The 13,458-nt window shown below is 42.7% G+C and overlaps 1 protein-coding gene across 1 annotated transcript in view; it reads right to left on the bottom strand.

Annotated features, from left to right (window-relative positions):
• VIPR2 (vasoactive intestinal peptide receptor 2) overlaps window positions 1-12,820 on the bottom strand; it is an 83,917-nt gene extending 71,097 nt beyond the window's left edge. Inside the window, exons 1-2 of the mRNA XM_074943424.1 lie at window positions 12,649-12,820; window positions 6,152-6,254 (exon numbers count right to left, since the gene is read on the bottom strand). Of these exons, the coding sequence (XP_074799525.1) occupies window positions 6,152-6,254; window positions 12,649-12,699 (154 nt within the window). The 5' untranslated portion in view covers window positions 12,700-12,820. The remainder of the gene's footprint in view (window positions 1-6,151; window positions 6,255-12,648) is intronic.
• Between the last annotated feature and the right edge of the window lie 638 nt (window positions 12,821-13,458).

Genomic DNA, 13,458 nt, shown 5'->3' with positions numbered 1-13,458 from the left:
TGGTATTAAGTGGAAATGTGATCAGTGGAAAAACCTGCTTAAAAATGGATAATGCAAGAGGTTTCTAACTGCTAATTTTCCATCAGTCAGCTTTCAGTTTAAGACTAAATTTCCCAAGATGCCTTTCACTTAAGTCTCATTTCCCACCAAAATCAGATGCAAGCCTCTTCAAAGGGTCATATTTCTGATGTCCTATTCTGCCCTCAAACAACCATGCACAGCTCCCACAAAAGCTCTTAGATATCGTGATGATGGGCAGAGCACGAGGAAGAAAACAGAATAAGACTAGCAGTGAATTAAGCCTCATAAAGAGACAAACTTTCTTACCAGGTGAGTATACTCAGACCCACAATGATTAAATATTTAAAAAAAAAATGTTTAACAATATTTTAAAAACACCTACAAGGTTTAGTGTGTGGTTTCCACAGCTGGAGAAAATACAGTTTGAACTATGCTCAAGCAGAACTGCTTGTACACCTTTGTACTTCCCAGCCATATTAGATCCATTGTCATAGGCTTGACCAATGCAGACTTGACAATCTAACTTAAAACCTTTTAGAATTGCTAGTACTCAAGCAGCAATTTCTTTTCCAGTTTTTCTCATGAAATTATCAAACAAAATAAACCTTTCTTCAATTGAAAATTTTGAGCTGTCTACAATCTTAACATATCGAATAATCATAGTAGTCTGTTCCTTGTGAGGACAATCTGGCGTGGCATCAACAATGATTGAAAAATACTTGGCATTTCAAATTTCACCAAGAATTGTTGTTTGTACGAATGACACACATAGCTCAATAAACTTGTTTTGTATGCATGTGGAGAGATAATGGACTTGCATGTGCTTTTGACTCTCTTGTGATTCTCAAAACACGTTTAACATGCTCTGATAAAAGTGGGTCATATTTGCTGAGGAGCTCAACTATGCCTAGGAAGTTTCCATTTGCACGATCACCAATACATTGACTGGAACCAAAGAAAGCCAATCCCCGCTCAGAAAGAAAAAGGATGACATTCAGCATGCGCTTAAGAAGTTTTTTCCAGTTATTAGCTTCTGTAGAGAGTTCAATCAAGAGTAAATTCTCAACTGAACTTTCAGCTGATGCTGCCCTACTGCCTGATTTCCATGAAACATCGTTTTCTTTGTGTGACGTAGAACTCTCATGTGATGGTATTCGGTCTGTCAACTTTCTCCAACCTCTGTTGATGCTCCATCCTGATTGATCAGAGAGAACTGATGCATTTACAGCACTTTTGTTCAAAATGTAGCAGGGTGCACAGTACAGAGATTGTTTTTCCGTACTCCAGCATAACCAGTTTTTTGTGTAGGTCTTACCATTTGGAAGAGTTTTTGTCAGCAGACGAGTAGGGAAAGCAAGTATATCAGCATCTCATGGAATTTTACTTGGAATTTCAACACAACTAATTTGAAGAAAAGATTGCATTTAGGCAGCATTGCCACTAATTCCAATGTCAGTCACAGTCAAACCTGTAGTACTCATGACTTGCTCTTGCTGTGTAAGATCTACATCTTCCTGTTGTTCCTGAGTTTCTTGTTCATACACAGGATCTTCTGCTGCATCTGTTACTGTTGGCACATCTCCTTCTTGACTACTGTCCTCAAGTTCAGGTATTGGCATTGAAATATCACCTGTTGCAGTTGTGGAGTTTTCATTATCTGTAGCATTGTTTGCTGGGTAAGGTGTGTTTTCCAGTGGTTTGAGAAATGAAGTTATTGGCTTTGAGCTCTTAGCTGCTGCTATCCAAAGTTGAAATATTCTGCTGTAAATAAGCAGCTTATCTACACTTGAAATTTTTTACTGTAAACATGTACACAAATGCTGAAAAGACTTAAAACGAAGGAATAGTAATTAAGAACACAACATGAAACAGTCAGACAGGTTATTATCCTTATCACTGAATCAAAACTCAAGCATTCAAAGTATAATATAACAGGTTGAGCTGAAGACAAAGGGATGATATATATATATAGTAAACACAGACACGGATACAGACAGAGGGATAATGTTAAAAATTTAAAATGTGTGTCCTCACAAAACTCACTATACAAGATCATCCTCACAAATTTTCACCTTGAATCTGGGCCTATAGACTACAAAAGCCTATGATGATGGCCAGGCTACCAAGCTAGGGTTCAACCAACCAACCAGTCACCTCTTTTAGCTACCATATAAAGATAATAATGAGCAATTCTCATACATAAATAATTCTTTAGTCAACTAGACATAAAACTATAAAGACACTAAAATGTAAGAATTCTCTACCTTTCAACACGCACTTGATCCAGCACCAGCCACTAGTAGTGGTTTGTCACTTCCACCCTGGGCCCCAACCACCCTAAGGATGGCCCTGGCCCTGGGGCCCGGAATTTCTGTCAACAGGCCTGCACGGGATCCTTGTTATTAGCATAAACTGTGGATTTGTTCAAAGGTAGCATTTATAGAATTTATACAGTGTTCGACTAAGAGAGGGCATGGTCCACAATATTGATTTGTTGACCCATGAAGATCACAGGATCTTCCTGGACTCCACAACCAAAGAGTATGGGTATAACGCAAAAATTACTGGCAGGTGCTTTGTATGGCCTCTGTTGTGCAGGCGGTCAGACTAGACAATTGTAATGGTCCTTTCTGACCTACCAAAAACAAAATCATGACTCTATATTTCTTCTCCCTTTCACTGTTGATACACTTCCAGGCAAAAGGAGAGGCTGCCTCTCCCAGAGGGAATGAAGGCCTACCCTAAGCAATCTCATCACCATGTATGGCAATCAGATTCTGGAGAATTGTGCCCAGGGACTCGGGGATCAATCCTATGCCCATTCATGTCAGTGGAAAAATTCCCACTGACTTCAGTAGTGCGGGGCTCAGTAAGTTTTTATTCCCCAAGTGGGAGTGAGTTCTTCCATTGCTGACTAAATTTCAGTCAATGGGGATAGGCGGTGTTGTTGGAGCCATGTCAGTCCCAGGATATTAGAGACAAGGTGGGTGAAGTAATAACTTTTATTGGACCAGCTTGTCTCTCTCACCAACAGAAGTTGGTCCAATAAAAGATATTATCTCACCCACCATGCCAGTCAATGGGGAAGAATTTTAACATTATAATGACCTTGGTGTGACAGGTAGCAGATACCAACATCAGTCAGAAAGATGAAGCAAGGGCCATGTAGCCAGCCCTCCTGTTCAAAATAAGAAAAATATTTTTATTAATTTATTTTAATTAAATAAACTTTAGAAGTTTGATTCAAATTTAGGGCGAAGGTTTCAGGCAGTTCGTATTTTAACAAAGCCGACTAGCCCATCTCTAATTAAAACCATTTGAATACATTAAGTATTTACTGTTAAGTAAATGGAAATAATTGGTGTGTCTGTGTGTTGCCTTCCTGTTTATTGCTTCCTGTAGCTGTTTGTTTCTCTGCTTCTGATTCCTGACTTTTGCATGCATGCGTGCGCATAGCATTGGGGGTGTGAACTTACTCAGGGCCTGCGGCTATCTGCCTGCCATTTGGACTGTTACGTTTTGTTCATACTGTTGCTGACTTAACTTGTTCATGGTTATTACATGTTTTGATTAACAACCTGCATTGCTTCAATTTCCTGGTGTTTTGGGATTGCTGTTATGGAGTGCATCAGAGCATAACACAAATGTAGTTCGTTAACAAATCAAGGATTTATTTCAGTGAGGGAGCATCATTGTGTAGGGTATGTGTGTCTGAGTATAGAAGATTCCTTAAACTAGGATATTTTGCTCATGAACAGAGACAGTTTATTGGTGCATCAAGGACACACATATAACAAATATTTCTAGATATGCAAGGGAGTATTATTAGCCTAGGGTGCCATTTGGCCAGTTTCTTGGTAGAAGTTATCTTTAACATCAGATGTAGACATAAATTATCCAAGGGTGTTAAGCATACACCCAATAAATTGGTTTCGTTCCCCTGGATGTATTCTCCAGCCTAGCACTTAATTACATATGCAAGCCCTTCTTCTATGGCTGGGTCCCCTCTGCCCCGCTGCACTGAATCAGTACTGTCAGAAGTACTGCTTCCTTACAAGGCATGAGAAGAAGCATGCAGAGTCCTTTTGGAAAACCACCACTGTAAAATAGTAGGAGTACTGGAAGAACCTGTTGAAAGGAAACCCTGCAGAAAAGTCAAAGCATCACATTAGCATTTCCTCTCCAAAAGCCAATGGCAGCTGAAATGCACAGCAGGGATCTCCTCCTTGGACCAGCCCAGCAACAATGAACAGCACAAGTGGACTTGGAAGTGAACTCAGCTGGGATTTTTAAATAGCTCATAGTGAATTTATTAATGTAAGATTAATTATTTAAGCAGGTCTAGTAATCATTTCACCATTTGGCTACGCACTAGTATTTTTCATGTAATAGGTTTCTTCCTTTAACACTTATTTCCATAAAACAATTTCACCATGAATACAGAATCTAGGAGTAGATGAATGGTTTCAGTGGGAATTTTCTTGGAACAGATATCCATGTCCATGATAGTCACTGTTATTACAACTGCACTTCTTCTAATGCCTGAGCCAGATTAATCAAAAGGAGAAATTATAGAAAAATATATTGCTTTTGACTGTGTTACTGCAGGAAATGCATATTTGAATATGTACTCTAGGGGTCACACACTGAAATCTAAGAGACCTCCAGGGGATCATGAAATAGGAGTCACGGTAAAGGGATATTGCTGACACCTGGTAGCTTGGCAAGTTTTGTGGCATTGAATCCCAAAGGCATTACACAGGGTAGAAGAAACTCATTACGCACCACATGGCTCAATCAGAGGGAAATCCCCATACCATTATGGGAGATGTAGTCCTCGAGGGAGCACAGCCCATAAGAGGGAATTAGGGCCTCGGCCACAATTCCACAAGGCCATATGCTGATAGGGAAATGCAGTTTCATGTTTTGTTGAACTGATTCAAAATGAAATGCATTGTATCAGATAAAAATGAAATAAATATTTAATTTCAATTTTCTCAACTGAAAATCAAAAAATTTCCACATGAAAATTTTTGATTTTGTGGAAACTGCAAAATTCCTAGCCAGCTCTAGAAATTAACTTTTTGCCACAAGGTAATAGCTCTTTTCCCTCTCCGAGCCTCCCTGGAGCCCATTGTCTTCTAAACTCCTAAGTTCATCTCAAGTATCATGACGGGAATTGTGGGTAGGCTGTCTGTTCAAAAAAGAGATTTTTATGGCAGCACGTTTCCCTTTTCATCAATAGAGGGAGTAGAGAGCTCTTTCCCTTCTGGAGCTTCTGGCCATAGGTCATTATACAAATATAATATAACACTAATAATTTTAATGAAAATATAAATATAATAAACATATTCTTCCAGCTGAGGAACACCTTACCTAAAATGACAATAAATTTTTTTTAAACAAAGTTCTTACTCAGGGCTTCCCTTCTAGGTCCATGCTACAATCTGCTTTTCCTTTGCATCACTAGATTATTTATTGTTTTCACACTGAAAACACCAGGGTATATTTCTTACCTTCATACTGAAAAGTATGTTTGCTCTGTGAACTGGTGACCTTGTCAGAGGCCCCTACTTGCAAGGAAAATTCATACATTTTTATTTGTTTTCTGATTATCTTACCTTCCACTCACATTACAACCGCAGAGAAAATCCCCTAAAAGCTTAAAACAGAAGAAAAAAAATGGAACTGGTCTCCTCCTCACGAAATCTAATTATAGGTCACTTTCTTTCTCCTCTCTCCTCCACCTAGGTACAGTAAGCTGCATGTGTATATTTTAAACATTATTGTACCCAGAACATTGGGGTGGTGGTGTTTCTTTTAATAAAACTGTATGGTCCAAGTGCACCCGTGGCATAGCTCCATAGCTTTCAACGGAGATACATCAAGGATGAATTCGATCCTGTATGTGAATTGCCTTGTGCATCAGAACATTAATTAGGTCTCTCATCCTTAGTTTTTACTTTCAATACGAAGTCAGCATGAATTATCCAATTCATAAAAAGTACAGTCACAGCACAAATCAATTCTGAAAATGTAATTTTAACTGTCAAAGAAGTTAATCAGTGCTGATGAATAAGGATTTTTTCTTTGCAAGCTGTCTGTGCATTGCAGCACATCTTTTTCTTACCTTTAAACGCCACTCTTTTGACACTCTTTAGAAGTTCCATACATCTTATTTCCTCCTTATGAATCTCCAGCTGAAATCTGCATTCTGGGTGGATGCCATTCACCTGTTTAAAATGAACAAACAGGCCTGGGTCTTAAAGTATTTTAATTAAAATATTCCATGACGGATGCAACTACCAATCAAAGAATCCACAATTTTTATTTGTTATTTTAAGCCCTTAAGAGTGTACTAGGTGCAGTTCTTTCTCAAAGTCTATGCATTTTGGCTTTTCAAAATGAAACATTAAAATAATGCTCTTCCATAAAAAGGAGCCCTCCTCAACTCCTTTCTGAAGCATTCCAAAACCAATAGTGTCATTTACAAAAAGAATCCTTGACATCATAAATAGTGTATTTACCAACATTCTTCTGAGTAACTTCCCACCTCACCCCAATAGAAAGACAGTGTGTCAATCTGTACTCCAATATAACATCCTTAACTGGGAGACAAGTACATTTTTGATTTTTAAAAGAAAACTGCTTCATTTTAGAAAAGCTGAATTTGCTTTGGGTTTGGGTCACAATACTTCATTACAGATTCTTTGATTTAAGCAAGTAGTATGCAGTGGGAAACTCATTTTAAAACAGAGCTGCGTTGTTTTCATTATTTATCCTTTGCTTATAATACTGCCCACAATATGCCAGGCATTTTCAAGACAGTCAAGAAGGGAGGGTCCCTACCCATGAGCACAGACAGTTAGGTAGACTGAGGCTAGAGGAAGGGGAAAAACAAATAGAGATTTTTTTTTATTCAAGTCAACAAGATTCACGACAGGCAGCACAGTAGCAGAACTGCAGGAATGAACTTTAGAAGCTCACATGATGCACAGGAGAGTCTGCATGGAACAGGTGACTGCGCAATAAATTAACAAGCAGGAGGGTAAGGGTGGAAATGTTGGCAGAGTTGAGGGCGTAGGGACAACAGAAAATATTTAGGAATAATAATACATTTTAGTCTTTAGGAATATAGCAGTGAGATTAAGCAAATGAAACAAAATTATAAGGCAGTAAGACTTTGCTGAACTGTTCAATCAGCTGCACATTTTATAATTCACACACAAAGTGATGGTCTCTCTCTCCCCTCGTCAGCAAAGATTTAATAATAGAGTCCTGTGATGAGGTCTAATTTACAAAACACCATTACTTTTACTATGAAGTATTATAAATAAGTGAGAGCCAGGATGGTCTTGGGTTTAAGGCAGTGGAGTGGGTCAAGAGATCTAGGTTCAAGTCCTTGTTGCGCTGCAGATTTCCTGTTTGACCTTGGGCAAGTCAATTAAAACCAGATTTTCAAGAGTCAGAGCATTGGATGTTCTATTCAATCTGGCCATACCATCACAGTGGAAGTTCATGAGTGTTAAGCACTTCTGAAAACTTGGCCCTTGTTCTCTGAGCACCTCATAGGCTTTGTCTACACAGCAATGTAAGCCTAGGGTTAGTGGGACTCAAGTCTGCTGACCCATGTCACGAAACCCTGGGCTTGAGCATCTACACTGCATTTTAACCCTAGGTTAAGGATTTTCTGACCCATACTGGAACCTAGAGCTCTGGCGTCCACACTGCAGTGCAAAGACCCAAGTCAAAGTAACCCTATCCCAGAGTGCCTTCCTCCCCCACAGTGTTGACACTCTAGCTCTATGAATATGTTGCACTGTGGGAAAACTCTCATGCCCATGTGCACCTGTTCTGAGGATAATTAGGACATCAGACTCTAGGGCTGTCAAACTATTAAAAGGAAACTGCGATTCTTAATTTTTTATATAATGGGATGTTCAGTGAAAGTGTTTTTGTTTGGTTGTTTTTTTATCTATTTATTTTTGTCTGTTTGTTTTGAAGTTTGACATAAAATGTAGGTATCAGAGGAAAAACAGAGACACACTCCAGTCTGGCTGCTTCCGGCTGCAGAGCAATGAAGTGCATCCCCTGGGGTTGGGGTGCTCCAGCACGCTCAGAAATCTCTTATCCCTGCCCCTGCCGCACCCTGGGAGGCAGGGATAAGGGATCTCCAGGAGGCTGTGGGGAAGTTTTGGGGCCAGTTCCCACTCACCACCCTTACAGTGCATTCTGCCAGGGCACCTCTGCACACGGGTAGGTGGGGGAGGGGGACGGAGAGTGGAGTGGGGACCAAGTGGCTGCCCTGCATGGAGGGGGAGGAGCCAGCGTCCTGGGGGTCATTCTCCCCCAGCCATGCTGAGCCAGTAGCTCTGCCACTCCCCCTCACTGCAAGGCAGCTGCTTAGTTCCCGCTCCGCACTCTGGCCCTTGCTTCCAGGCCCGCCTTGCCCTCCCTGGGGCTGTGTGTGCAGGAATGCCTGGGTGGCGTGTACCAAAATCTGGCTGTGTTCTTGTGACCAGCTGTCTTTGCAAAAATCTTCTTCTGATCAGTCTCCTTTGAAAACCCTGCAGGCTCTCTGATAGTGTGCTTGCAGACCGGTGTTCAGCAGAAAATGGGTTAACACTGACCTGAGTGGCTGCCTTTGTGAAAGGAGGTTTGGCTTCTGTTTGCAATAGCATGCAACAGACTGGACCACAGATTGTCCACTTAGAGAGGACTAAGGAAGTTCCCCCAAGGAACTTGGATACATCCGGAGGACTTCCAGGACCCAAATCAAGCCTGGGCTGTGTGCATACAGGAAAGCAATAGGGCTCGAACTCAAAGTCCCAGTTTAACATGGGCTCGGACCCTCAGCCCTGCAGGATCTTGGACCCTAGGTCTGAGTCCCAAGTTAACACAATTGGTATGCGGATACAAGGGTTAGGCTTGAGCCCAGCCCGAGCCTGGGCTTACATTGCTGTGTAGACATACCCTTTAAGGCCAGAACGGACCACCATGATCATCTAGTCTGACCTCCTGCACATTGCAGGCCACAGAACCTTGCCCACACAGTCCTGTAATAGACCCCCTAACCTCTGGCTGAGTTACTGGAGTCCTCAAATCATGATTTAGAGACTCCAAGTTACAGAAAATCCACCATCTACACCTGTTTAAACCTCCAAGTCCCCGTGCTCCATGCTACAGAGGAAGGTGAAAAACCCTCCGTGTCTCTGCCAATTTGACCTGGTGGAAAATTCCTTCCCAACCCCAAATATGGTGATCAGTTAGACCCTGAGCATGTGGGCAAGACTCACCCACCAGGCACCTGGGAAAGAATTCTCTGCAGTAATTCAGAGACCTCCTCATCTAGTGTCCTATCACCAGCCATTGGAGATATTTGCTGCTAGCAGTCGCAGATCGGCTACATGCCATGGTAGGCAGTTTCATCATACCATCCCCTCCATAAACGTATCAAACTCAGTCTTGAAGCCCGTTAGGATTTTTGCCCCCGCTACTCCCCTTGGAAGGCTGTTCTAGAACTTCACTCCTCTGATGGTTAGAAACCTTTGTCTAATTTCAAGATAAACTTATTGACAGTCAGTTTATAGCTATTTGTTCTTGTATCAACATTGGTGCTTAATTTAAATAACTCCTCCTGCTCCCTGGTATTTATCCCTCTGATGTATTTATAAAGAGAAATCATATCTCCCCTCAACTTCTTTTGGTTAGGCTAAACTAGCAAAGGTCTCTTTGCAGAAGGTAGGTTTTCCTGATCATCTTAGTAGCCCTTCTCTGCACCTGTTCTGGTTTGAATTCATCTGTCTTAAATATGGGAGATCAGAATTGCACACGGGATTCCAGATGAGCTCTCACCAGTGCCTTGTATAATGGTACTAATACTTACCTGTCTCTACTGGAAATACCTCGTCTGATGCATCCTTGGACTGCATTAGCCTCAGTTTCCCATCTGTAAAATGGAAATGTTACTTCCTTTCTCCCACCTTTCTCTATATTTTCTATTAAAATCATAAGCTCTTCAGAGCAGGCACTGTCTCTTACTCTGTATTTGCACAGTGCCAAGCACCATGGAACCCTGATATACGTTAGGGTTTCTAAGTGTAATAATAAATAAAATAATAATAATAATAAAAACCTGCAAGTATTATTATTTTATTATTACTAATTATCTGCATTTTAGTAGCACTCAGATGCCCAATCAGGATTGGGGCCCTAATGTGCTAGGTGATGTATAAACCACTAGGAAGATATAGTCCCTGCCCCAATAGCCAAGAAACTGTCAAAATAAATAAAGTGTATTTTGTGATGTGTTATCCTGTTTTATAATGTGTTGATTTGCCAATTTGAAAAAAATCAGTAATCTGCAATATGCTTCCTACTCCTTATTATTTATTATTAGTGCTAGTGTGAATTGCAAATAATTTACCAGAGAACTACCAATGCAGAGTGTAAATCATACTGTAAACATTTTGGCAAAGAAACTTATGAAAAAACAACTTCAATCACAGGATTGAAAGGATTCCACAAACTGAAATTTCATAGAGATGGTTACTCCTTTGAGAAAATACAATTATGTAGTACCTAAAGACTATAACTAATGCAATACTTTTTCAAATGTCCACTGCATGTCAGATATGTAATAACATCCATTTTCTAATACAGGAACCAGTTTAATTAAGATTTCAGAGTGGTAGCGTGTTAGTCTGTATCAGCAAAAAGAATGAGGAGTACTTGTGGCACCTTAGAGACTAACAAATTTATTTGAGCATAAGCTTTCGTGGACTAAACCCCACTTCATCGGATGCATGCAGTGGAAAATACAGTATAAATTTGTTAGTCTCTAGGGTGCCACAAGTACTCCTCGTTCTTTTTTTTTTTTTTAATTCAGATCTACTTTATCAGAGTTAAACAGTTTAGTGCCCAATCCTGTGCAGTACTGTTGCTTGGTCTTTTAGGCTCTCTTTCCTCCTGTTCTACCAAAGAATGGTTTACATAAGTAGTCAATATAGACCTGTGTTGTGATACACACTTAGCTGGACTGCTATAGTTTAGTGTCTGTCAGCATTCCCATTAATAAATCAATTTTTCAGGCACCTGAGATACAATAATTTTACCACAAAAATTTACTTCTAGCAGCCATTTTACATTTACCATCAGTACGACTTATCAAGTTTGGTGCACAACAGACTGTGTTTTTAAATTTACAATGGAGAGAAGGTAACTGTTCTCTGTTGCCAGATGCTTTTGTGTGTCTCCATTTAAGCCATGAAGTAGTTAATAAAATAGTCAATAAACAACATAATTTTGATTCAATAAAAACAAGGAAGGTTTTACAGCAACTAATTTCATAAGGATTTTTAATGAAATTATTATTACATGCACAGTACAGAAGTTAGTTAAACAACATCATTTTTTCAGCTAGACCATAATAGATCAACACACTCCAGTGAGTAAAACTCTTTAGCCATAAATAATAACCACTTCCTAAGTGTCCTCTGCGAATACTCTAAGAACGTCTCAAACCGCTGCTGGGACCGTTTCCCGTTTTCATTTGAATAAAAAAAAGAAAATAAAAATACATACAAATAATATAAAGTGCCAAATTATGCTCCCATTATATTGGTGTAAATAAAGGATAACTCCGTTTAAATACATTACATTATTCTGGATTTACTTTGGTGCAAATGAGAGCAGACTTTGACTCTGAGGCTTATTGAAACCCACAAGAGGAAGAGTGTTCAGATTAAGGGTTTTCACCACTCCACTGCGCTAGATATCGCAGCACATAAATCCCAAATGTCACTCACTGCCGCCTCTCCCTTGATATGCACAAACCGGCCCGCTGAAGATAAAAGGCTAGTGACCTTGACGAGTAAATACTCCAGCGGTGTAATTAAGGCAGCATCAGCCCGATGATGGATCATTCTACATTTGGCCCCACGCCACATGTTCGCTAAGAGCTCGAGTCTCCTTCTCTGGAGTTAAGTGGGAGCAGGATCGGGACCCAGGTCTGTTTAATTTAACTACTGAGTGGTTAAGTCATTTGCTTCTCAGTGAATAGCTTGGACGTTGTCAGGAGGCACCCAAGCAAAGGGCTGCTGTAGCGCCTGCCCCGGGGTGCACCTGGCTGGGATGGGCACAGCCCGCTCGATTATCACGGCGTTTACACCGGGCTCACACAGCCCGATCCTGCAAAAGCGGGCGAGCCCCTTCACTGCACGAACCAGCGATGCCACACGCCTGCTCCTTTCAAGCTGAACCCAGGCTCTTGTTCCCCGCAAGTCGGGGCGGGGGGGGGGGGTACAAGAGCCCCCCGCTCGCCCCCAGCAGCAGTTTGCCCGGCAGAGCCTGGGGTCCGCCCGCGCGGGTCACAGAGGACTCGCACCGCACCGCCTGGCGCGCGGGGAGCCCCCCGGGGACACGCGCGGCGCTGCGGGCTGACTCTCCGCACGGGGATTGCGGGGCGAGGTCTCACTCCTGCCCCGCCGCAGCAGCCCCGCGCCGGGGAGCCCGGCTGCAGCAGCCTCCCTTTGCCGCTGGCAGGGCAGAGCCGGGCTGTGCCCTGAACCGGGCTCCTCTGCCCGCAGCCAGGAGCCCCGGGCCCCCGGAGGCGAGCGGCGGACTTACCGGCCCCACGCTGCAGCAGGCGGCGAGGAGAAGGAGCAGCAGGTTCCTCATCCCGAGAGCGCTCCCGAGCCAGACACATAGGGTCCGCGGGAGAGCCGCCCGCAGGCCCGGGACCGAGCCTCCCGCACACGTGGGCAGCCGGCACCTGCCCCGGCTGCTGCCCCTCAGCCAGTCACTCCCCGGGTCCCGTCCGCTTGCTCCTGCGCGGCCAACTTCCAGCCCAGACTGACACCACCTGCTTGCCCCGCTGCTGCTCCGGGCGGCTCCGCCTCTAGGCTCTGGCTGGCTTCCCGCCTTCCCTCTCCGCCTCTGCCCGCCGCTTCCTTCCCTAGGAGGAGCAAGGTACCTGCCCCTGTGGGGAGCATGGGCAACTACCTCCCCCTCACAGCTCTGGCCACCTATGGTGGGCATGGGCAACTACCTCCCCCTACAGCTCTGGCCACCTATGGGGGAGCATGGGCAACCCTCCTGGCCCCAGAGAGCCCTGGGCCGCCTATGGGGGGGGCACAGAACCATAGAAATGTAGGACTGGAAGGGACCTCAATAAGACATCTAGTCCAGTCCCCTGCTCTCAAGGCAGGACTAAGTAATAACTAGACCATTCCTGAAAGGTGTTTGTCAGCCTGTTCTTAAAAACCTTCACTGATGGAGATTCCATAACATCTCTAGCTTAGGAAGTTTTTCCTAATGTCCAATCTAAACCTCCCTTGCTCCAATTTAAACCCATTGCTTCTTGTCCTATCCTCAGAGGTTAAGAACAACAATTTTTTCACCCCCCCCCCGTAAATAACCTTTTATGTACTTGAAAAC

Source organism: Natator depressus, chromosome 2 (genome assembly GCF_965152275.1).
Source record: "Natator depressus isolate rNatDep1 chromosome 2, rNatDep2.hap1, whole genome shotgun sequence".
In the NCBI taxonomy this organism is placed as follows: Eukaryota; Metazoa; Chordata; order Testudines; family Cheloniidae; genus Natator; species Natator depressus.
Note: the sequence above shows the minus strand (reverse complement) of the source record. Positions and strands in the feature narration are given on the sequence as shown.